At 45.1% G+C, this 26,584-nt stretch overlaps 1 protein-coding gene across 1 annotated transcript in view; it reads left to right on the top strand.

Moving 5' to 3' along the window:
- Positions 1-6,167: 6,167 nt before the first annotated feature.
- Positions 6,168-26,584, top strand: part of APOLTP (apolipoprotein lipid transfer particle homolog) — a 184,119-nt gene continuing 163,702 nt past the window's right edge. The window contains exons 1-2 of the mRNA XM_086375601.1: positions 6,168-6,195; positions 6,547-6,660. Of these exons, the coding sequence (XP_086231727.1) occupies positions 6,168-6,195; positions 6,547-6,660 (142 nt within the window). The remainder of the gene's footprint in view (positions 6,196-6,546; positions 6,661-26,584) is intronic.

Consider the following 26,584-nt stretch of genomic DNA (forward strand, 5'->3'; position numbering starts at 1 on the left):
TTCCTGTGCTGTCCAGCATATCCTTGTAGCTTATTTGTTTTATATTTAGTAGTTGGTGCCTCTTAATCCCCCACCCCATCTTGTCCCTCCCCACTTCCTTCTCCGAACTACTAACCATTGGTTTGTTCTCTGTGTCTGTGAGTGTTTCCATTTTGTTATATTCTTTTGTTTACTTTATAGATTCCACACATAAGCTGTGGTTGTATTGGTTTACTTTTTCCTGCTTTGTGGTTTTTCTAACTAGGTATTTTCTTCCTCATTTCATCTTCTTCCTGCTGTCTGTCCTAAAGTCGTAGATGAGCTCTGGGTGTGTGTGTGTGTGTGTGTGTGTGTGTGTGTGGTCTCTGTGAGGGTGCATGGGGGTCTGGACTTGTGTGTGTATGTGTGTGTGTCTGTGTTTGTGTGTGTATGTGTGTGTCTGGGCTTCGTCATTGTGCATGTGTGTGTGTATATGTGTGTCTGGGCTTCATCAGTGTGTGTGTGTGTGTGTATGTGTGTGTCTGGGCTTCATCAGTGTGTGTGTGTGTATGTGTGTGTCTGGGCTTCAGTGTGTGTGTGTGTGTGTGTGTGTGTCTGGGCTTCGTCAGTGTGTGTGTGTGTGTGTGTGTGTGTGTAGTCTCTGTGAGGGTGCCTGGGGGTCTGGACTTGTGTGTGTATGTGTGTGCGTCTGTGTTTGTGTGTGTGTGGTCTCTGTGAGGGTGCCTGGTGGTCTGGACGTGTGTGTGTATGTGTGTGTTGGTGGATGTTTGGGGAGGGGTAGTTCTAGGTGTCTGTGATGTGTGTTTCTCTGTAGTCACCGTGAGTGGTTCTGTGTGTGTATGTGTGTGTCTGGGCTTCATCGGTGTGTGTGTGTGTGTATGTGTGTGTCGGCTTCATCAGTGTGTGTGCGTGTGTGTGTGTATGTGTGTGTCTGGGCTTCATCAGTGTGTGTGTGTGTGTGTGTGTGTAGTCTCTGTGAGGGGGTCTGGGGGTCTGGACTTGTGTGTGTATGTGTGTGTCTGGGCTTCGTCAGTGTGCATGTGTGTGTGTATGTGTGTGTCTGGGCTTCATCAGTGTGTGTGTGTGTGTATGTGTGTGTCTGGGCTTCAGTGTGTGTGTGTGTTTGTGTGTGTGTGTGTGTAGTCTCTGTGAGGTGCATGGGGTCTGGACGTGTGTGTGTGTGGGTGTGTTGGTGGATGTTTGGGGAGGGGTAGTTCTAGGTGTCTGTGATGTGTGTTTCTCTGTAGTCACCGTGAGTGGTTCTGTGTGTGTGTGTGTGCGTGCGTGCGTGCGTGCGTGCGTGCACACTTGCAGGGAGAGAGAAGTGACAGAGCTACTCAGAGCTGCATTCCCTCCGGGTTTCCCTTCAGTCCCCGAGCTTGCGAGGCCTCCAAGGACTTCAGGCCAACCTACCCAGCAGGGAATGGCTGTCACCTTGCTGATCTCAGGGACTGAGAAGGTGAGAACAGTGGTTTTTCCACTTCCTACACGTAAACCACTTGCAGTACGGCGTGGGCGTGAGCGTGCCTGGCCTCCCTGACCTCGTCAGTCACTCCCCATGGTAGACAGGTGACTCTGCTTGAGAAAGACTTCCTGAACCCTCCACTGCAGGACCAGGCCTGCCCATCGCACTCAGCCTGGGCTGCGGGAGCCTTTACAAACCTGTGCGGTCTGGCCACACTCCAGACCAACTGGATCGGAACCTCCCAGGGTGGGGCCGACTTCCCTACTGGGCACCTGGGGCATTTGATATTGTTAGGGGCTCGGGGAAATGAACGATTTTTAAAATATTTTTAAATTGTATTTATTTATTTTTGGCCATGCTGGGGGTTTGTTGCTGTGTGGGCTTTGCTCTAGCTGCCGAGAGCGGGGAGGGGCTGCTTGTTGCAGTGGCCTCTCTTGTCGGGAGCACAGGCTCTGGGGTGTGCGGACGTCAGTGGTTGCAGCTCACGGGCAGTACTGCAGACCCCGGGATCTGGAGCGCAGGCTCAGTAGTTGTGGTACACGAGCTTCGTTGCTCTTTAGCATTTGGGATCTTCCTGGACCAGAAATCAGACCTGTATCTCCTGAATTGGCAGGTGGATTCTTTAGCCACCAGGGAAGCCCTAAAATTTTTTAATAGGAGGGAAAAGCCTGAATAAAATAATAATGAACATATAATAATGACTCTAACCTGGACTACATTGCTCTTCCTATCAATGCAGCCTTAAAATATACCTTTCAATATAGGAATAGTTTTAAGGACAGAGGGGCCCAGGTCAAAGGCCCTGGTCTACTGTTTATGGGATAGAATCAATCTTGCCTCCCTTCTTTCAGTAAAGGTTTACTGAGTGTGTAATGTGCAGGGAGGTCTTCCCAGGTGGTTCAGTGGTAAATAATTAGCCTGCCAATGAAGGAGATTCGGCTTGGATCCTTAGTTCGGGAAGAGAAGGAAATGGCAACCCACTCCAGTATTCTTGCCTGGGAAATCCGATGGAAAGAGGAGCCTGATGGGCTATGGTCCTCAGAGTCGGACACGACTTAGCCACTGAATAACGGCAACAATGTGCGAGGAGGCAGCCTCCTTGGTCTTGGGGAGTTTAAGTAAGAACTTCATCATTTGGACTTCCCTGGGGGCTCAGACGGTAAAGCATCTGCCTACAATGTGGGAGACCTGGGTTCAATCCCTGGGTTGGGAAGATCTCCTGGAGAAGGAAATGGCAACCTACTCCAGTATTCTTGCCAGAGGAGCCTGGTAGGGCTACAGTCCGTGGGGTCGCAAAGAGTTGGACACGACTGAGTGACTTCACTTTCCTTTCATCATTTTAGGATTGTTTTGCATGTTATGATAAAGTTATCTTGTGTAGAACACTTCTATAGGCTTCGCCAAGACAAGAACTCTTCCAGATGGAAAAGAAAAACATCTTCACCAGTTTACAGATAAAATAATAACAGACACAGAATAAGCTGCTGAGCAACCCACAGCTCAGTGAGGACTTCTGATACTATTAATAATATATACCTTGGTCTTTTTAAATATAGATTTCTGGGGCTTTTGCTCGGAGATTTGGATTCAGAAGGCCTGGGAAGGGCCCCAGGAATATGTATTTTTATATAAAAGCACCCAGCTGGTTCCTAAGGGTAGGTGAGTTTAAGAAATGCTGCTCCATGTGGCCTGGGGCCAGATCAGCCGAGAGGAGGAACTGAAGTCAGCCCAACGGAGGGGCCCACTCGGCACTATTGACGTCTGGGTCCAGATCTTGGGTGGGGGCTGTCCTGTGCCTTGTTGGATGTTGAGGAGCATTCCTGACCCCTACTCACCAGATACCAGAAGCACATGCCCCAGTCGTGACAACCAAAAACTCTCCAGATGTTGCTCAGTGTTCCCACGGGGACAGAATCACCCCACCGAGAGCCCCCTGGGCTAAGTACATGGGCTGAATCCGACGTTTCCTGTGTTTGGGAGGTGGGGCGTCCTTCACTGCCTACGTGAGTGCTCAGTTGCTCAGTCGCGTCTGACTCTCTGTGACCTCTTGGGCTGTAGCCCACCAGGCTCTGTCCATGGGATTTTTTCAGGCAAGAATACTGGAGTGGGTTGCACCTGTCTTTAAAACATAAAATATGCCCATTTCCAAGACTCCCCTGATGTCCAGTGGCTAAGACTCCACACTCCTAATGCAGGGGGCTGGGGTTTGATCCCTGGTCAGGGAACTAGATCCCACATGCCACGACTAAGAGTGTTCATGCCACAACAGAAAAGATCCCACGTGCCACAACCAAGATTGGTGCAGCCAAATAAATAATCAAATTTAAAAAATTTTAAAAAACATTTCCATCAAAAGGAACGGAGCACAGACTCCTGCTACCATGTGGATGAACCGTGACAACATGGCACTCAGTGAAAGACGCCAGTCAGAGAGGCCAAGTCCTATGAGTCCATTGGTATGAAATGTCCAGAATAGGTGACTTCGTAGAGACTGAGCACAGATTGATTGCAGGTGAGGAGCTGCTGCTGTGGCTGCTGCTGCTGCTGCTGCTAAGTCGCTTCAGTCATGTCTGACTCTGTGCGACCCCATAGACGGCAGCCCACCAGGCTCCCCGTCCCTGGAATTCTCCAGGCAAGAACACTGGAGTGGGTTGCCATTTCCTTCTCCAATGCATGAAAGTGAAAAGTGAAAGGGAAGTCGCTCAGTCCTGTCTGACTCTTAGCGACCCCGTGGACTGCAGCCCACCAGGCTCCTCCATCCATGGGAGTTTCCAGGCAAGAGTACTGGAGTGGGGTGCCATTGCCTTCTCCTCAGGTGAGGAGGGAGAGTACTTAAAGGACATGGGGTCTCCTTTGGGAGTGATGAAAATATTCTGGAACTAGATAGAGGGGGTGGTTGTACATCATGAAATGTACTAAATGCCATTGACTTGTTCACTTTACAACAGCTAATTTTTTTAAATTTATTTTTAATTGTAGGATAATTACAGTATTGTGACGGTTTTTGCCATACATCAACATGAATCGGCCATGGGTATACACATGCCCCCTCCCTCTTGTATCCACCTCCCATCCCTCTTGGTTTTCACAGAGCACCCATTTTGGGTTCCCTGAGTCATACAGCAAACTCCCACTGGCTTACAATAGCTAATTTTATGTTAGAAAGGTTTCATCCCAATTTTTTTTAAAAAGTGCCAATTTGTATAAAGTGATAGTTGGTAGGAAGGGACTGGACTGAATCGTGAATGCAGCATAAATTGGATCTGTAAATGAGGTCATGACCATTCAGTGTAATAAGAAACATAACATGTAATTAAGTAATATTTTTAAAGCAAGGATAGAATTTGAGGGCTGAACCTCAGTACTGCTGTCTTTGGAACTGGTACAGTGCCGGGTTACAGTAAGTATGCCATATGAGCTTGTTGAATTTGAGAAGCAGAAGAACTGAAAGCAGATCCATCAAGAACTGTCACTGAGCCATGTGCAACCTGCTGTATGGCTGAGGTGTATCATTTCAACTTCCTGGGCTGAGTTCCTCTCTTCTCTAAAAAGAGGCAGGCTTATTCTTCCAGTTCTAAAAGTCTGTGCTGGGAAATGCACAGATTCAAGGGAAGGCTCTGGAACATGCCAGAACATGCTGGAACATTCCACGGGCTGGCTCTCTTAGGGTATCAGAGGCAAGCTCCTGGGTGAGCTAGGAAATCCTTCAGGACACAGGTTTGGCATTCAAGTGTTGCAGGAAGGGGGACCGCTTCCAGGGCCTAAGAGTGGGCTCTTGTCTAATATTCTGACATAAGTTGTCTGAGGAGACACATGTGCTGACCAAGCAAGAGACTTTATTGGGAAGGGGAGCCCGGGCAGAGAGCAGGAGGGTGTGGGAACCCAGGAGAACTGCTCTGCCATGTGGCTTGCAGTCTCGGGTTTTATGGTAATGGAATTAGTTCCTTGGTTGTCTTTGGTCAATCACTCTGACTCAGGGTCCTTCCTGGTGGGGCACGCGTTGCTTAACCAAGATGGATGCCGGCGAGAAGGAGGTGGTAAGACACGTGGTGTCTCCTTTTGTCCTTTCCGGATCTCTTCCGGTTGGTGGTGGCTCATTAGTTCTGTGTTCCTTACTAGGCTCTCCTGTCGTAAAGTAACTCATGCAAATAGTTATAATACTATGGTGCCTGGCCAGGATGAGTGGCTTCAGTCTGTTTCCCCAACACAGGAGTCTCAGGACCAGGCAGTTTCCAGCTTTGATAAACAGGGTCAGAATAACCTAGCAGGTAGACTAAACCAGCAGTCCCAAACTTTTTGGTACTAGGGACAAGTTTTGTGGAAGACAATTTTCCACTGACCGGGGAGTGGGGAGGATGGCTTCAGGATCACCTTTATCGTGCATTTCACCTGTGTTGTGTTAGATTCTTTGCCACCCCAAGGACTGTAGCCCGCCAGCCTCTACTGTCCATGAAATTCTCCAGGAAGAAGACTGGAGTGGGTTGTCATTCCCTTCTCCAGGGGATCTGCCTGACCCAGATATTGAATCTGAGTCTCCTGCATTGCAGTCAGATTCTTTACCATCTGAGCCACCAAGGAAGCCATTGTGCACTTTATTTCTAGTATTATTATGTCAGCGCCACCTCAGAGCATCGGGTATTAGATCCTGGAGGTTGGGGACTGCTGGACTAAACTAAACAAGAACTGGCCACCTGGGTTCCCTCCCAGCCATCTGCTTTCAGGCATGGTCTGCGTCAGCCCACTCGGCTTACGTGAGGATGGAGCCACCTCTGCAGTCATCTGAAAGCCCCCACATTCTTTTCATAGGTGGGCCATGGGGGTCGCCTCCCTCCCTGCCTGGCCCGTGAATGCCACCTTTACAGTGACTCTTTTACATTCACTGGCCTGAGGCAAAGCATTTTTTCCTTGGGTCATGATTAATGGAGCCCATCCCCTGAAAGCAGAAACAAATAAATGCTTGAGCTCCTCACTGAGCTCACTTATTAGCTCGCAGCTGTTGTGAATGGAATACCGGGCAGGTGTGTCTGTTTGGAGGAGATGGAGGTTGGGACCAGGTTAATAGAAAGCTGAGAGGCTGGCGCAATGGCTGATGGGTCTCTGAGTAGCAGGTGATGGGGGAGAAGGTTCTGGGAGGACCCGTCTGCCAAATACAGAGACGTGCTCAGACGCCCCTGTAGAGTCTTCTCTGCAAACAGCTACTGACGGGGGGCTTCTGGGTAAGAACTTGTTTGTATGCTTTTGGTAACAGCTTTATTGAGATGTAATTTACATACCATGTTATCCACCCTCTTAAAGTGTGCAATTCAGTTTTTTTTTTTTTTTAGTATATTCACAGAATTTTGCAACTATCGCCACAATCTGTCTTAACATTTCTCTTACCCCCGAAAGACACTCACCCACTCCTAGATCTAACCAAGCACTAAGCTATGTTGTCTCTACAGATTGGCCCATTCTGGACTTTTCTTATGCTTGTAATTGTATACTTGTATTCTTGTACTTGCTCAGTTGTGTCCGACTCTTTGCACTCCATGGACTGCAGCACACCAGGGTTTCCTGTCCTTCACTATCTCCTGGAGTATGCTCAAACTCATGTCCATAGAGTCGGTGGAATTGTATAGTATGTGGATTTTTGCATCTGGCTTTTCTCTTAGCACATTTCTGAGGTTTATCCTTGTGGCACGTGCTGGTACTGCATTCCTTTGGATGGTCAGATAATCTTCCCTTGTGTGGGTATACCACATCTCGTTTATCCGTTCTTCTGTGATGCCTACTGTTTTCTAAGGAATTCATGGGTCTAAAATGACTATTCATTGTAGTGGCTGTTCAAGAAAGAATTAGCTGGGCGCCATTTGTCAGTGAAAAGTCTTTTATTATGGTGGCAAGCCGAGGTTGGAACTTTGGAGGGTGAAAGGGGCTGTTGTTTATGATTATACCAGGCAACGGGTGTGAAGTGGGGCTGTGCTGGGCAAACCCAAGGGGTGGATGCCTTCGTTCCAGGGCTAAGTGAGAATGCTGAGCGGTCTCCTTCGGCAGACCCTGGGCTGAGGACTCTGGGTCCTCGAGAGGCCCAAGTGTAAATTTTTTTCAGGCCTGGTCAAGTAATGACAAAGTCCCTACCTGACAGCACCCCAACCCCATCCCTGGGGGAGGATGGAGAGGAGCTGTGCTCCCTGGCGTGTTTGGTGACAGCCAATGAATTGCAGTCTCTGAGGGGAACTGCAGACCAGGCCCAGATCCTCCAGGCTGCTCTGCAAGCCTGCATTCCTCCTCTTTATCTGGGGTTGAGGGCAGGAGCCTGCCTCGGGTGCCCCTGCTATGACCCCACTGGACTCAGAGCCTCCACTCCCCTCCCCCACCCCCTCCAGCTCAGGGTCCATAAACTGCCATAGAATTTTCTGGGGGGGCTCCCTCAGTAAGTGAGAAAAGCCTCACATTTGGGCTGATCCCTTCCAGGTTGCTGGTTCCCAGGGGGCAAGTCAGCGCTTTGTTGGCTGTAGGAAGTGATGCAAAGTTTAACTCCTTTCATTTGGGGCTGGCTGGTTGCTTGACCAGGCAGCTCAGCTCGCTCACTCCCAGCTGAAGCTGGGCTCCTGACATTAGCTGGAAGGGGGATTGGATCTTTGATTGTGAAGTGGTGTCTGGGGGTGGGGAGGGGTGGAGCTGGTGTATTAAATTTAGAATATGCAGACTATGACTGTCTGAAATAGGCCCAAGCTCCCACTCTAGGGAGAAAACCCAGGGTTGTTTTGATTAAAGGTATAGTTTCCATACATTCACGCAAATGAAATAAAGTCACAAATGTATTATCTGCAGAAACAGTGGAGGTAGCCTGCTTTGCAATCAGCTGGGTGTCAACTTAAAAAATATTCATGGCCTAAAAGTTGAGAATTATGTTTTATTTGGCGGGAATTTTTAGGTCGCCAAGCCTGGGAAGCAGCATCTCAAGTAACCCTGAGAGAACTGCTCTGAGGAGGCAAAGTGGTGAGGGAGCCAGGTTATATAGATTTGCAGCATTCAATTAAAAAATAAATTAAAAAAAAAATCCCAGGGAAGCAAAAAAAATTTTTTTTTGGCAACAAAAGGCGGGTAGTCTGAATGTCAAAAGATTATTGCTAATTAAAGGAAAACCAGGTATTTTAAGGAACTTAGAGCTTTTCTATGTATGGGTAGATGCAGGAGTCTGGGCTCACTGAAATCTTTCCTTTGGTATACATCTCGTATCTGGGGCCGGTATCCTGTTTTCACATCCTGGGTTTCCTTAGGACTCACGGTAGGGACTGGCTGCAGCCTGATGGCTATTAGAGGGCGGGCTTCTTTCCCTGTCTTCTCAGGGGTCACCATTGGTGGTGGCTGCAATCACTGATGACTGTGACATCCACTGTTTACTGATATGGCAGGAAATATTCCATTTGTCGTGGGGGAAGGACAGTCCTCTACCCCAGGTCACAGCGAGCAGGAGATAGAAAGTGAGCACCTGTATGGTTCCTGACCTGTGGCTGGGGCAGAGGTCACTCACTTTTCCCAGGCTCTAAGTGGTTAAATAACTCTTAAGTGGTTATTTTTATTTATTTATGTTTATATGTATGTATTTATTTTTGGTTATTTCTATTTTATTTTTTGTTATTTTTATTTATTTTTGATTATTTTTATTTACTTTTAAGTAAATAAAAATTTACTTTTAAGTATTTCCAGATAAAATACTATAGGTTTATTTAAAACAATTCTCACCTTGAGTATGCAAAATACAAACACCACAAAATGTTCATTTTTTTACTTTATAGTTTACCAATATACAAAATAGAAGTTTGCTTAAATTTAAAGTACATACTTTTTTAAGGCAAAGAACTATATAGAAAAAAAAATTGTTCTGCTTAAGGCATACTTGGGAATAAACCATTGTACAAATTATTGCACATCTGAAACCACGGTGCATAAGACTGCAGAGAAAGGTTAAAGTAAGCCAGGTGCGTTTACCTGACTTAGGTTTAAGTGTTTCTTCCTTTTTCTTTTTAATTTATTTTTGGCTGTGCTGGGGTGTTGGTTGTTGCTCAGGCTTTTCTCTGGTTGCAGCATGCGGGCTTCTCATTGGGGTGGCTTCTCTTGTCGTGCAGTCTAACCTCTAGGACACATGGGCTTTAGCAGTTGTGGTACATGGTCTTAGTTGCTCCGAGGCAAGTGGGATCTTCCTGGATCAGGGATCCAACCCGTGTCGCCTGCATTGGCAGGTGGATTCTTTACCACTGAGCCACCAGGGAAGCTGTAAGTGGTTATTTTTAAAAGTGCTCTGGGAAAAGCAAAGCAGGAACTTGGTGGGGGTCGGTGGGGTAGGGGATGGGGAATCCTAAACCCAGAGCCTAGAAGTCCAGACTCTGGGTGTCAGCAGGGTTGTCATACTATAAAATGTTTGTAGACAGAAAAAAAAAACCAACCCTGCCTGTCACGTCATTTCATTAAATAAAGAATGTTGTGATCACCAGCCACTGCGGCTGCCCTGGAGGGGAGTTCAGGGTGGAGAAATTCAGGACACAACAGGGCAAGAAATCGAGAGATGAGTTGTTGAGCAAGGAATAGCGACTTATCTGGAAAGCCAGCAGACTGAGGATGGTGAACTAGTGGCCCCTCCAAACCGTCTTCCCTGAGACAGAATTCAGGCTTTTCTGCTAAAAGGGAATGGGAATGGGGCGTCAAATCCTCCTCCTGTGGAGACTCTGGAGACTCCTTTTTTTCTCCTACAGTCCTTCACAGGTGGGCCAGGTCAAGATGTTTCCTTTAAGATAAACAAAGGTATTTTAGCTTAAGGCTCATTCTATGGAAGGCAGGGTTCCCAGAGATGGGCCTCTAAATTTATAATTGAAGCTTCTAGGCAACATTCCTTTCATGATTAACTTGTAGCAAAGGCAACAGAATACAAAGGTTAAAGAAACAGATCCAATATGGGGTCAGATTTGTTCCTCTCTATTGTAATACTGGCCCTAGGTAAGATGTATATTAAAGGAGTAATTTGGGGCTTCCCTGGCAGCTCAGTTGGTAAAGAATCCTCCTGCCAATGTAGGAGATACAAGAGACAAGGGTTCGATCCCTGGGTTGGGAAGATCCCCTGGAGTAGGAAATGGCAACCCACCTCCAGTATTCTTGCCTGGAGAATCCCATGGACAGAGGAGCCTTCACAAGCTGCCAGTATTACATCCAGACTTCTTGGCCCTTTCACTTATAAACTATTTTTAAATAAACATATGCCCCAGAACAAAGTTCAAATGGCACGGAAACAGGAGAGAGGTGGGCAGGGCATAACCTTTAAAAGGATGACGTGACAAACTGGTTAGAACCAATTAGGTCCAAGATGGTGGATGATTCGACTCCCAATAGATCTTGACCTCATTATACACTCATTGTAATATAGTAGCATGAGCTAAGTGACACCCACCCACCAGCCCCATGACAGTTCCAAGGTTGACCATCAAAGGACAAAATTGGGAGGTGGCCCAGTTCCTGGAATCTTCCCACTCATTAGCCTATGAGTTACCTAGCTCATAAAACCTAACCACCCCGTATTTCTTGGCCTTTCACCTTCTGAGATGGCCCACACTCTATGCAATGTATATGTCTCTAAATAAATTCACTTCTATCACTTTGTCTCTCATTGAATTCTCTTTTGCCGTGAGACATAAAGAACCTGAACTTCCTGAAGTCCTGAGACCAGGTGAAAATGTTAGTCATTCAATTGTGTCCGACTTTTTGCAACCCCATGGACTGAAGCCTACCAGGCTCCTCTGTCCATGGAATTCTCCAGGCAGGAATACTAGAGTGGGTTGTCATGCCCTCCTCCAGGGGATCTTTTGGACCGAGGGATTGAACTCAGGTCTCATGTATTGCAGGCAGATTCTTTACCACCCAAGCCACCAGAGAAGATGAGGAGAGGTGTGCAATCTCAATTAAAAGACAGTGGGTTCAAGTCCCAGTGTGAGTTGCACGGTTTCATTAAGTGAACAATGGGCTTTCCTTCACAACTCTGGTGGCTTATTCCGTTGTTTTCCCCAGATGAAACCACTCTTACCAGTTCCTGCTGGGTCCTTCCAGAGAGTTCTATACATTAACAATTGTATTTTCTGTCTTCTATCTTTTAACATACAGTCCTGGCATAAAACCTGCAATACCCGGCATCTTGTTGTTGTTTTTCTTTCTTTAACAAAATATTTCAGATCTGGCCCATTTTTTCCCTAAAGTTACACATTACTCCATTGTGTGGATGTATTTCTTTGTGTAATTCACCTGACCTGTACAAAGGACAGGGTGGTGGCCTCTAGCCTTGGGCTATCACAGGCACTGATGCTGGGAATGAGCTTGTGGATTTGTAAGCAGATAGGAGGTCTTCAGAGAAAGGGAACCAGGCATGACTTTCTTGACAAAAAAGAAGCCATTTTTAGCCTAAAGCCATCTTGCGATCTAGGCCTGGCCACAAGGCTTGCCCTTGAACAGGACTCAGTAATTAATGTTCTTAAGGGAAGTGAAGAAATGCAGGAGCAAAGAAAAAGCAGTCAAAAAACAGTAGTTTAGCAATAAAACGGAATCCCACTTCCTCCTCAAGGGATGTACGGAACAGTCTGCTACATCTTTGAGTTCTATAGAAACTAAGGTTCCCACCTGGGTGGAGGGTGGGATGATGGGGTCAACTTTCCTGATTTCAATCAACTAAAGCTTGGACTCTGTTGACTTTGGTCCCAGCACTATGCTGAATTTTCCTTTGCCCAAGCCCCTTCATGAATATGCATGTACTCTTAACTTAAAACTACTCCAATTTTGCTGTTCAGGAGACACAGCTTTGGGAAAGATGACTGCTATTCTCCTTACTTGAAAAAGTAATGAATCCTCCCTTCTATCGATCTTTGGCTTTCTTGTTTCATTTGGCCTGACACCCACCAAGAGGTGAGCCCAGTTCTCAGGTAACAGATTTACTGTTTTTCCCTCGAGCAAGTACAGTGGTGGTCACGTAGCCCCGAAGATGTCCACACACAAGACCCTGGAGCCTGTGAGAATCTTATGGCCAGGGGACTTTGCAGATGGGGTTAAGTTTGTGGGCTTTAATATAGGGAGATTATTCTGGATTATCTGGGTGGTTTCAAGGTGGTAAACTGAAGGGAGTGAACGTCGCTTAGTCGTGTCTGACTCTTTGTGACCCCGTGGACTATACAGTCCATGGAATTCTCCAGGCCCAGAATACTGGAGTGGGTAGCCTTTCCCTTCTCCAGGGGATCTTCCCAACCCAGGGACTGACCGAGGTCTCCCACATTGTGGTCAGATTCTTTACCAGATGAGCCACAAGGGAAGCCCAACAATACTGGAGTGGGTAGCCTATCCCTTCTCTAGGGGATCTTCCCGACCCAGGAGTCGAACCAGGGTCTCCTGCATTGCAGGCGGATTCTTTACCAACTGAGTTATGAGGGAAGCCTCCAGGGAAACTGAAGAATGACCCCCAAATATATTCACATTCTGACCACCCAAGGCCTCGTACCTGTGGCCTTAGGGGCAGGAGTCAACAGGTAAGAACCTTGAGATGGGGTTCCTGGATGATCCTGGTGAGCTCACTGTCATCACAGTGGTCCTTGAAAGGGGGAGATGTCAGAATTGGAGGAGCAGGTGTACCAGGACGGAAGCAGAGACTGAAGTGATGGATATTAAAATGAAAGAAGGGGCCACAAGCCAGGGAGTGTAGGAAGCCTCCAGAAGGTGGTAAAGGCAAGGAAATAGATTCTCTCCCCTCAGAGCCTCCAGAAGAAATCAGTCCGGACAGCATCTTGATTTTAGCTCAGGAAGATAGATCCTTGTCAGACATCTGATCTCCAGGACAGTAAGAGAATAAATGCCCATGCTCGTAGGTCACTGTTTCTGGTAATTTATTATCATAGCAACCATAGGAAACAAATACTCCCAGTCTATCACGTGAGCAGATAACTTTCTCTGGCTGGAGGTAGAAAGATGTAATGGAAGGAAATACTCAAAGCACACAAGGGACCACGAGGAAGTCCTGAAAAGGAAAGTGGGCAGGCTCTGGGAGCAAAGTCAGGCTTCCAACTGGAAATGGACACCTCAGTCCCGCAACTGCAAGGAACTGTGTGCCGCCAACAACCTGGATGAGCTTGGAAGCAGATTCATCCTGTGAAATAAAATTCATATTTTATGGCAAGAAAACTTGAAACATAAAAATTTCTCTTCTGTTCTTTGGCCTCCCTTTGGCTCTCTGTGCATTGTGTATCTGCATTATGAATCTGTTGCAGTTCAGTCACTCAGTCGTGTCCGACTCTTTGTGACCCCAAGAACTGCAGCATGCCAGGCTTCCCTGTCCATCACCAACTTCCGGAGCTTGCTCAAACTCATGTCCATTGAGTTGGTGATGCCATCCAACTATCTCATCCTCGGTCATCCCCTTCTTCTCCTGCCTTCAGTCTTTCCCAGCATCAGCGTCTTTTCCTGTTGCAGGGAGGAAGCCAATTCTGACTCCATGTTGGAACTGTTTCTTTGACTTGCCTTTCATTGCTTTTGTTGTTATAATCATACAGAATGGTTTGCCTCAGAAAATTCTGCCCCTCTGCCTGACTGTTAAACACAAGTGCCTTTATTCAGAACCCTGTCCACGTGTAGATGGCAGGAAGGAAGACATTAACACATCCCATGCCTGAGGTGCCATTCTAGGAGATGTTTGCAAGATGAATGGCCTTTTTACTTTGCTTCCTCACTTCCCCTCATCTCTGATCTATAAAAGAACCTGGCATCCAGACCCCAATAAAATGGTTATTTTGAGGCACTAGCTTGCCATCTTCTAGGTCTGCCGGCTCCCCGATTAAAGTCTCTTCCTTGTCTCAACACTTCCTCTTCCGGACTCATTGGCCTGTCATGCAGCGAGAACAGCGAGCTTGGGCTCAGTAACAAATCGACAAAACTTCTTCTATTAGCAGCATTGCCTGAAAAAACACATGCCGTCTGAAAGCTGAGAGTTGTTTTATTTGGTGGAAAATTTTAGGACTTCAAGCCTAGGGGACCGCATCTCAACTAACCCTGAGATAATTGCTCTGAGAAGGGAATAGAAGGGCAGTGGAGGAGTCAGGTTATATAGAAGTTTGCAGCAAAGGGCGGGTAGTCTAAGCATCAAAAGATTTTTGTTAGTTAAAGAAAACTAGGTATCTCAAGGAATTTAGCTCTTTTCTATGTGGAAGATGCAAGAGTCTGGGTTCAACTGAAATCATTTCTTTCATATGTATCTCAACCATCTGGGGACAGTATCCTGTGATTTTTCATATCCTTAGCTCCTTGCTCACTGTAGGGAGTGGTGGCAGCCTAAAGACTTCAGGATCACAGAGATTGTTCTTTCTGGATGCCACTGGGGCTCAGAAATTCACTTTGGAGGGCTGGAATCACTAATGACTGTGATGTCCTTGTTTACTGAAATGGCAGGAAATACTCCATTTCTCAGCAGGAATACCTGTTCAACCATAAAGAGCAACATTCTCCCAGCATAAACATGACGATTCCCTAAAATATAACATTTCTTCTTGAGCTTGTAAGGGGTCACATGACCTACTACAATGATGCTTCGATCTAGATTATATAAACTGTCAATAATGTCTTCTGATGTACAGTCCTCTGTCTCAAAAATATTATATAACTATGCTTTGACTTCTAATGGGGATAATAGTTCTCAGAGCTTTCTGAGATGCTCTTCCTGGGTTTGCTCAAATAAAATTGTCCATTTCTTTCTTAGAATGACTAATTTTTCATCAACAATCCCTAGAGCCTCCAGGAAAGAACACAGCCCTTGGTGGATTAAGAAATGGCACATCTAAGAACACTGAAGTAGTATGCAGCTGTAGAGAAGAACAAGTCAGATCTGTGACGTTTTGTTAAAGAAAAAAATAGGCACAGTGTTCCATGTTTTAGGTCACCATTATACATTAAAAGATGGGACAGAAGGAAGAAAGAACATGTGGCTTTGCTTGGCAATATGTAAAATCCCCTGGAAGGATCCACCAGGAAAAAGTAACACCTTGATCTCAGCCTGTGAGGTTTGAAGCAGCTGAGCTGTTGTTGCATTTGTTGCTCTTCTGTCCTCCAAGACTTTGAGATCATAAATGGGTGTTGTTTTAAGGCACTGAACTGGTGGTAATGTGTTATAGCAGTAGTAGGAAACTAGGTAATTAAAAAAAAGTATCTTTTGTAGATTTGGGTCAAAAGTATATTTAAAAGTGTATTTAAGTGTATTTAAATTTCCTTGTTCAGTCACGAAGTCGTGTCTGACTCTTGGAGACCCTATGGACTGTAGCATGTCAGGCTTACCTGTCCTTCACTGTCTCCTGGAGTTGGCTCAAACTCATGTCCATGGAGTCGGTGATGCCATCCAACCACCTCATCCTCTGTTGCCCCCTTCTCCTCCTGCCCTCAACCTTTCCCAGCATCAAGGTCTTTTCCAATGAGTCAGCTCTTCACATCAGGTGGCCAATTGGAGCTTCAGCATTAGTCCTTCCAATGAATATTTGGGTTGATTTCCTTTAGGATTGTGTAGTTTGATCTCCTTGCTGTCCAAGGGGCTCTCAATTAAATTTTCAGTTCAGTTCAGTTGCTTAGTCATGTCCGACTCTTTGTGACCCCATGGACTGCAGCATGCCAGGCCTCCCTGTCCATCACCGACTTCCGGAGTTCACTCAAACTCATGTCCATTGAGTCGGTGATGCCATCCAGCCAGCTCATCCTCTGTCGTCCCCTTCTCCTCCTGCTCCCAATCCCTCCCAGCATCAGGGTCTTTTCCAATGAGTCAACTTTTCGCATGAGGTGGCCAAAGTATTGGAGTTTCAGCCTCAGCATCAGTCCTTCCAATGAACACCCAGGACTGATCTCCTTTAGAATGGACTGGTTGGCTCTCCTTGCAGTCCAAGGGACTCTGAAGAGTCTTCTCCAACACCACAGTTCAAATGCATCAATTCTTCGGCGCTCAGCTTTCTTCACAGTCCAACTCTGACATCCATACATGACCACTGGAAAAACCATAGCCTTGACTAGATGGACCTTTGTTGGCAAAGTAATGTCTCTGCTGTTTAATATGCTGTCTAGGTTGGTCATAACTTTCCTTTCCTCCTCAAAGGTTGTGCTCATTTCCGCCCTGCTGTAGTACATGGGATGCTTGCTTCCCACACTGTAGCCGTTTATCTCAGTGCTTTAGCTTGGTCTATCTGGCAGAACAGGGTATCACCTGGTAGACTTAGGAAGTTTTACTGAGGTATAATTGACATACAGCAAACCATACATATTTAAAGAGAACAATGCGATACATTTTGACATGTTTATGCCAGTAGAACCATGATCACAATCAAGATTGGGAAAACACTCATTAACCGCAAATTTCCTCATTCTTTGTGATGTAAATTCCTCTTTCCATGCAACTCGCTTTCCAAATTTTCAGTTTCTAGTATTTCGTGTAAATGGAGACACAGTTCTCCCCGCTCCAGCATCTTTCAGAATAATTAGTTTTAGGTTCATCTATATCCATGTATATACCAATAGTTTGTTTCTCTTTATGACTGAACAGTGTTTCGTTGTGTGGATTCACTACACTGTGCTTATTCATTCACCTATTGATGGACATTTGGATTGTTGCCAGTTTTGAGCTTTACAAGCAAAGCTGTTATGAATATCCATGTCCAAGTCTTTGCATGGACCTATGCTTTCTTTACTGTTGGTTAATTATCTCAGAACAGAGTGGGTGGGTCAAACAGCAGGGGTATGTTTGACTTTTGGAGAAACTCACCTGGTAGCTTTATTTTGTATTTCTTTTATGGCTGAGGTCGTGTCTTTAGTTTGATAATTTATTTCTGCATTGTTTTCTGTGAATAGGATGCTCATACACTCTGTCCATTAAGTTCTCTGTCTCTATTTGTAGTGCTGTTTTCATCATATGGTAATTCCCACGTGTACTTGGCTCCTTTCGGGCTCCTCTCTTTTCCACTTGAACATAATATGGAGCCAGAGGACACCCGAACAGTAATTTACAACCCCTTCATTTTGCCAATGAATAAATGAGTCCAGAGAGGTCAGGTGACTTTTCTAAGATCACACAGCTAAATGAAAAAGTAAAGAGATGGGCTACCCCTCCCCACCAACCCCAGTGTTTCCAATCACATTAGTAATCAATGTGGAGCAGTCTTCACTTTGAAGATAAAAGATATGGCAGAAAATAGAAGTCACACAGTGTCTGGTCTCAGATCACAATGGAATCAAACTCTAAATCAACATCAGAAAAACTGCTAGAAAAATCCTCAAATACCTGGAGACTGAAACACAGATTTCTAAATAACACATGAGCCGAAAAGGGAGTCTCAAGAGAAAGTTTTAAGCATTGTGAGCTACATGAAAATGCAGCTTGTCAAAATGTGGGATTCAATGCAAGAAGTGCTTACAGGGGGATTTATAACACTGAATGCATATATGAGAGAAGGAGAAATATCTAAGGTCAACAAACTTCTTCCTGAGGAAACTAGAGAAAGAAGAGCAGATTGTAGAAAGCAGAAGAAAAGAAAGGATAAAAATCAGAGCAGAAACCAATGAAGTTGGGACAGGAAACCAGAGAGAATCAACAGATCCGAAATCTAGTTCCTAGAAAAGATAAGTTGACAAGCCTTTAGCCAGGTTAATTAAGGAAAAAGAGAAAGGATGCAAATTGCTAACAGCATAAATGAGGGATGAGACATCTTTACAGATCCCATGGATGTTAAAAAGATAGTCAAGGAATAGAAACAACTCTATGCCCACAAATCTAATAAACTACATGAAATGGACCAATTCCTTGGAAGACATAGTCTGCCAAAGCCCACACATGAGAGAATAAACAATCTAAACACACATATCTTTTACAGAAATTGAGTCAAGAATTCATAACCTTCCAACACAGAAATTACCAGACCAAGTGGGTTTACTGATGAATTCTACCAAACATTTAAGGAAGAAATTACACCAATTTTCTACATTCTCTTTCAGAAGATAGAAGCAGAGGGAATAATTCCTAATGAATTCTAGGAGGCCAGCTTTATCCTATGAAAATCAGACAAAGACACTAAAAGGAAAATTATAAAACAATATCTTATGAATCTAGATGCAAAAAAAAAAAACAGCAAAATATTAGCAAATCAAATCTAGCAATCCAAGCTTTCCCCCTGAGATCAGGTTCAAGACAAGGACATCTCTTTTCACTACTCCTTCTCAACATCTTATTGACAGTCCTAGGTAATTCAAAAATGTAAGCGAAGGATACACAAGGAAGAAATAAAACTATCTTTCTTCACAGATGACATGATCACCTATATAGAAAATGTGAAAATATCAACCAGAAAGAAATCTGAAACTATTCAGCAATTATAGCAAGATTGCAGGATGCAAGATTAATATACAGTAGGGACTTCTTTGTGGTCCAGTGGTGAAGACTGTATATTGGCAGTGTTGGGGGCGTGGGTTCAATCCCTGATTGGGGAACTAAGATCCCATGTGCCATGTGGCCTGGACAAAAGATTAAAAAGTTTAATATACAGCAGCCAACTGCTTTCCTATCTACTAGCAATGAACATGTGGAATTTGAAATTAAAATCAATACCATTTATATTGTGTGTACTCAAATGTGTCTGACTCTTTGTGACCTCATGGACCGTAGCTTGCCAGGCAACATGCAGTTGCAGAAGACCCAGAGTAGCTAATACAATATTGGAGGAGAAAAAGTGGGAAGATTGACACTACTTGATTTCAAGACTTAAAATAAAGCTATAGAATTCAAGAGAGTGATACTGGTATTAGATAGATCAGCAGAACCCAGAAACAGGCCCTCATAAATATAGTCAACTAATCTTTGGCAAAGGTGCAAAGGGAATAAAATTGAACAACGACAGTCTTTTTAATAAATGGTGCTGGAACACTTGCCAAAAAAAAAAACTAGACACAGACATCACACCTTTCACAAAAATTAGCTCAAAATGGATCACAGATGTAAATGTAAGTCACAATGATAAAACTCTTAGAAAAAAATCGAGATGACCTGGGCTTTGATGATGACTTTTTAAATTTAACACCAAAGACACGATCTATGGGAAGAAAAAAAATTGATAAGCTGGAATTAAGTAAAATGTAAAATGTCTGCCTTGCAAAAGACACTGTCAAGAGAATGAGAAGATCAGTTACAGACTGGGAGAAAATATTTGCAAAAAATACATCTGATCAAGGACTATTACCCTAACATATCCAAAGAACCCCTGAAACAACAATAAGAAACAATTAAAGTGTGGGACAAAGACCTTAACAGACACCTCGCTAAAGAATGTGTACAGATGGCAAATAAGCATATGAAAAGATGCTTTGCATCTTATGTCATCAGGGAAATGAAAGTTAAAACAATGATGAATACCATTACATGTTTGTTTATTTAGGATGTGCGGTGTAGCATGTGGAATCATAGTTCCCCAGCCAGGAACTGAACTCAGGCCAAGGCAGTAAAAGCCCAGAATCGTAACCATTAGGCAGCCAGCAAACTCCCAGTACAGCTACTTTGGAAAACAGTGCAGTGATTTCTTACAAACTTAATTACAGCCTCACCATATGATCCAGCAATTTACTGGATCATATTACTATTTACCCAAGTGAACTGAAAACTTATATCCACACAGGAATCTCCACATGGGTGTTTATAGTGGCTTTAGTGTAATTGCTAACATTTAGGAGCAACCAAGGTATCCTTCAGCAGGTGATATAAACTGTGGTACATCTAGACAATGAAATATGATTCACCTCTAAAGAGAATTGAGCTATCAAGCCATGAAGAAGACATGGAGGGAACTTAAATGCATATTGCTACGTGAAAGAAGCCAATAGTAGGCTATGAACTGTGTGATGCCAGTTACATGGCACTTTGGAGAAGGCAAAACTATAGAGACAGTAAAAACATCAGTGGTTACCAGGGATCGGGGAAAGAGGGATGAACAGGCAGATTACAGATTTTTAGGGCAGTGATGTGATACTATAATGGTGGATATATGTCATCATACATGTGTCCAAACCCATAGAATTTTCAGCACCCAGTGAACCCTAAGGTAAACAACGAACTTTAGGTGATAATGATCTGTCATCTAAGGTTCATCGGTGGTAACAAATGTACCTTTCTGATGGGGGATATTGACAGTGGGGAAGGCTAGGCATGCGTGAAGGCAGGGGTATTTGGGAAATCTCTATGCCTTCCTGTCGATTTTGCCATGAACTAAAAACTGCTCTGAAAAATAAGGTCTTGAGAAACATGGCTGAAGTGTTTATAAAGGGCACATCGCCTATGAAAGTCTTTACCCGCTTAAGAAGAGCTCACTGCACCCCCTACCGGTCAGTTCTCTACAGTGCGGCATCTCCTGTCTGCTCTATAAAATCGTGCTGTCTTTGTTGTTCAGTGGCTCAGTCGTGTCCGACTCTTTGTGACCCCATGGACTGCAGCACGCCAGGCTTCTCTGTCCTACACTATCTCCTGGAGTTTGCTCAAACTCATGTCCACTGAGTCGGTGATGCCATCCAACCATCTTCAATCATCCCCTTCTCCTCCTGCCTTCAATCTTTCCCAGCATTGGGGTCTTTTCCAATGAGTCAGCTCTTTGCATCAGGTGGCCGCAGGATTGGAGCTCTAGTTTCAGCATCAGTCCTTCCAATGAATATTCAGGGTTGATTTCCTTTAGAATGGACTGGTTGGATCTCCTTGCAGTCCAAGGGACTCTCAAAAGTCTTCTCCAACACTATAGTTCAAAAGCATCAGTTCTGAGGCACTCAGCTTTCTTTATGGTCCAACTCTCACATCCATACATGACCACTAGAAAAACCACAGCTTTGCCTAGACGGACCTTTGTAGACAAAGTAGTCTCTGCTTTTTAATACGCTGTCTAGGTTTGTCATTGATTTTCTTCCAAGGAGCAAGTGTCTTTTAATGGCTGCAGTCACCATCCACAGTGGTTTAAAAAGCAGGCTTCTTATTTTTGGTGGCTCTGACTTGGGAGTGATGGGCCTTATTTTATCCTCTGTCTTATTTCAGTACTAGAAGCTTTCCTCCAGTTCTTTGCCACCCCAATCCTGCAAATTCTTTCAAGGAGGAAGCAGCTTAGTTTTCGGTGGGAGGATGAGGAGGTAGGAAGTCTTGGCTAGGAGAGGCTGATTGTGAATCAGATCCTTGAATCCTGGTGCTCCATCCAGCCAGTGCACCAGGTTTTTGTCCGGTAATGATGGACATGGGGAAGAGAGGCCAGAGATGCTGGGAGCCCTACCCTGGTCAGTTCCAGTAGCCTGGGTGATGGCAAACCCAAATGGCCATCAGAATGTCCTGGGGAGAGGAAGCGGGAGAGCCGCCCCCCACACCAGTGGTTCTCGTTTTCCAGGCCTCTACTGTGATGCTGTTATGTTAATTGAGAAATATCATATAGAAAGTTGAACCGTTTTAACTTTGCTTTTTAAAAAAGTAATCTGTATTTGTTTGGCTGCACCAGGTCTTTAGTTGCTGCAAACACGCAAACTCTTGTTGAGGCATGTGGGGTCTAGTTCCCTGACCAAGGATGGAACCTAGACCCCCTGTACTGGTAGCACGGAATCTTAACCACTGGACCACCAGGGAAGTCCCTGTAAGGTTTTCTTCCAGATTCCTGACTGTGAAAGGGGAAGGAATCTAGACGTGTGGGCAGAGACCAGAGTCTCCTGGAGGAGAAGATGGAGAAAGTGACAACCACTGAGCAAAGCTGCCCAAGTTAACAGCTTAGGGACCCTGGAGCAACCCTGGGTTAAAATCCTCAGAAGCTGCGTGACTTTGGGCAAGTGACTTAACCTCTCTGTGTCTCTTCTTTTTGTTTGTACAATGGGATGCTGCTAGTTCAGCCTGGCGGGTTGTTGGTGATGGGGGTGGGCGGTGGGAAGGTTTGACTGAATGAGTTAATGTTCAGTGAGTGTTTTGCCTTGTACCTGTACAGGTTTTTAAAAAATTGAGATATGTTTGCCACTTGACATTGGATAAGCTTAAGGCATGTGACCCATTAGTTTGATACATTTATACTGCAATACTGTTGCCTTTGTAGCCTTAGCGTCATATATAATGTATTTCTTATAGTGTTGGGGAAACTTCAGATCTAGACTCTTAGCAAGTTCAGTATTTACAATAGCATTTTGTTGTCTGTAAACACTGTACTGTGTATTAGGTTCCAGGACTTATTTCTCACCCAGTCACAAGTATATAGTTTTCTAACAATATTACTATCAAGTCTTCGAAGTCCTGAGAAATCTCTCCTCCATAAGCTGTTCCCAGTGATTCCCTGACTAGGGCTCTCCTTAGTACATTTCATGTTTTTTGCGTGTGCCTCTCATTTCCCTTCTAGAATTTTAGCTCATCCAGGCCAGCCCAGCCGCATATCGTTTTCTGCTTTTTCTCACAGTATTTAGTAGCACGCCCTGCCCATAACGCATCGTGGGGCCCCAGGCAGCTGTAAGCTGAGTGGCCATTGCCATCTTCAGCCCTGTGTGTTGGGAGTTTCTGTGCTCACGCAGTACAAATGCTTGAGCTGCAGGAAGGGAAGGTGAAATTACTGGTTTCAAAATATAAAAGAAAATGACTCGGGCTTCCCTGGTGGCTCAGTGGTACAGAATCCGCCTGCCAGTGCAGGAGACACGGGTTCGATCCCTGGTCCAGGAAGATCCCACATTCCTCACAGCAACTAAGCCCGTGTACCACAACTGTTGAGTCTGTGCTCTATAGCCTGTGAGTGGCAGCTCCTGAAGCCTGTGCGCCTAGAGCCTGTGTTCTGCAACAAAAGAAGCCTGCACACCACAACTAGAGAGGAGCCCCTGCTCACTGCAGCCAGAGAAAAGCCCCCACAGCTACAAGGGTCTAGCACAGCCATAAATAAATAAAATTTAAAAAAGAAAATGGCCCAAGTCTAAAAGCATAATTGGTTATTTCCATAGAACATAACGTGTCAGTCAAGTTGGTGTTCATTTAAGAAAGCTACATTTAACTGTTAAGAGGTGAATGAACAAACAAATGTGCTTTACCCACTCGATGGAACAATATTCAGCTATAAAAAGGAATGAAACACAGAGGCTAGTACATGGCTGAACCTTGAAAATGTGGTGCCCAGTGAAAGAAGCCAGGCATAACATGCCACGAGTTGAATGACTCCATTTCTAGGAAGTGTCCCAAAGAGGCAAATCCATGGAGACAGGAAGCAGACCACTGGGGACCAGGGACTGGGGTGACGGAAATGAAGAATGACCGCTTGTGGGGGGTGGGGGTATCTTTCACGGTGATGAAAATGTTCTAAAATCGGTGCTGGTATTGGTTGTACAAGCCTGTGGGTGTACCAGAACTACTGAATTGTGTACTTTCAATGGGAGAATTGTATGACCTATCTCAATGCACGTGTGCTCAGTCATGTCTCTTTGCGACCCCATGGACTGTAGCTGGCCAGGCTCCTCTGTCCAAGGGATTTTCCAGGCAAGAATACTAGAGTGGTTTGCCATTTCCTTCTCCAGGGGATCTTCCCAACCCAGGGATCAAACCTGCGTCTCCTGCACTGGCAGACGGATTCTTTACCATTCTGCCACCCATCTCAAAGGGGTTTGTAAAAAAGCACATGTGGGGCTTCCCTGGTGGTCTAGTGGTTAAGACTCTGTGCTTCCACTGCAGGGGGCATGGGTTCGATCCCTGGTTAGGGAAGTTCCCTGCATGTCGCATGTCATGAGTTGCAGCCAAAAAAGAAAAAAAAAAAAAGGAAAGCACACTTATTGTGGAAGCAGATGCATAAGAGGAGGGGCTAGTCCATGAGACCTGCAGGGGCTGAAAGAGGTGGTAGCTGAGGAGCTCGGCTGCCTGCAGCCCGAAAACCAGGGGGTGCCGGTGGATGGCAGGGAGCCTGGGAGTACGTGTGAGTGGACCCTCAGGCTTCCCAGAAGACTTGCCCTGCTTCTCTGCTGGTGGTCCTCATGTGTGCAGGAGGGAGGCCTTGGGCCTGAAGCATGGAAATAAGACCCCTCAGCTGCGGAGAGCCATTTCTGAGGCTAGGCTGGCCCTTCTGTTTACTTTGCCCACCCTAACTAAGTACTGGGAATAACAAACCCCAAATCAGACCTCAGAACTCAATATGGTGGTGATGGTTGCATAATGTCACGAATGTACTCAATGCCACCAAATTACCACTTTCAAATGGCTAAAATGATAAATGTTATGTTCTAGCCATTAGACCACACACAAAAAAGGGCCAACCATGCTACACTGCCTTCTGCCCCGAGAGCTCTACAAGACTTGAAGAGGCAAATCTTTTTCTTTTTTTCCTAGACAGAAAAGGGATTTTTTTTCCCCCTCACTGATCAGAAGCACCCCCTCCCTCCCTCCCTCCTGGGGCTAAGAACTTTTTTAGAGGCTTCTGATTGGCTGGGTCTTTGCCCTGGAAGCCCCCTCCTCTCCTTCCTATCCCCTGCTTGCTGGGAGAGTGGATTGAAGCTGAACCCTCTCCTTTGGGAGAGAAGGCTCCTTTCTGGACTGTTTGGAGTTGCCCTGCAGAGAAAGGCTGGTGGCGTGGGGCTGCCTTGGGCCAGCGGCAATGCCAGCGCTCCTGGGCTTCCTTGGTCTGGTCCTGTTCTGGGTGCTGGTGCCAGCGACTGCAGGGAGTAAGTAAAGCTGCTCAACCCTATTCTGTTGGGGCGAAGGGGCGGCAGCCCAGATCCACTTGGGATGGTGTTTTTATAGCCAGATGCCTGTTTACCAGTCCTTCTGCACATTCTTGGTTTTACCTTTCATGCGGGGAGAAGGAAGGAGAGATTACAAGTGGGTCCCTCGTCTCTCTCTCACTCCCATCTTCCACCAACATCCTCTGGAATCCAGAGTCCAGATTTGAAATCCTAAGTGAGGAAACTCTGACTTCTAGGCTCCCCAAGCCTGTGTGCAAGGATGCTTAGCAGTCTGCACGGTAACAATGTGAGATGAACTTTAATTTGTTGTCTGTTTATTGCAGGAAGGTATAAGACAGTGCTATCTACTAAAAATACAGTGCAAGCCAATATGTAATTTTAAATGTTCAAGTAGCCACATTTAAAAAGTGTTAGAAGGTAAAATTTTAAAGCATTTTTAAAATTTTATTTTGGTTGCCCTGATATTCATTGCTGCGCATGGGCTTTTTCTAGTTGTGAGTGGGGGCTTTTTAAAAAGAAAAACAACTTTTAATTTTGTACTGGGTTTAGCTGATCAGCAATGTTGTGGAAGTCATTTCAGGTAAACAGCAAAGGGACTCAGCCATACATATGTAAGCATCCATTCTCCTAGCGGAGGCGTCTCTTGTTGAAGAGCACTGGCTCAGTAGTTGTGATGCGTGGGTTTAGTTGTCCCACAATATGCGGAATCTTCATGGACCAGGGATCCAACCTGTCTCCCTTGCATTGGCAGGTGGATTCCTAACCACTAGGATCACCAGGGAAGCCCTGAAATTAATGTAAAAGTATATTGTAATTGTTGTTCAGTCGCTAAGTCGTGTCTGACTCTTTTTTACCCCATGGACTGCAGCACACCAGGCTTCCCTGTCCTTCTCGTCTCCTGGAATTTGCTCAAATTCATGTCCATTGAGTCAGTGATGCCGTCCAACCATCTCATCCTCTGCTGCCCCCTTCTCCTTTTGCCTTCAATCATTCCCAGCATCAGGGTCTTTTCCAATGAGTCAGCTCTTTGCATCAGGTGGCCAGTTATTGTACTTGACCCAAAATATCTAAAATATCATTAGAAAATGTAATCAATATAGAAATTATTAATGAGTTTTATTTTCTGTTCTTCGAAATCCAGTGTGTCCTTTATACTTAGAACATTTGAATGCTAAATATTCATTGCAAATGCTTGATCTCTTATTAGATATCTTAAAATGTTGAGTTGAAAGAGATGAATGAGGTCATTATGCTTTTGACTTTGGGAGTGGGGCATGATGAGGTTTTAGTATTGAGTGGAGAAGTGCTTATTTGAGACAGTAAAGATGGGAGATATGAAACAGTCATCTCAACCATTCTGGGTAAGACAGAAGTAGGGGTTAAAGTCAAGGCATGGATCCTGAGGTTTTATCAAACAAGGTAAAT

This window comes from Bos grunniens, chromosome 25, assembly GCF_055505025.1.
Source record: "Bos grunniens cultivar Pamir isolate PY7600 chromosome 25, Bosgru_T2T1.0, whole genome shotgun sequence".
NCBI lineage: Eukaryota > Metazoa > Chordata > Mammalia > Artiodactyla > Bovidae > Bos > Bos grunniens.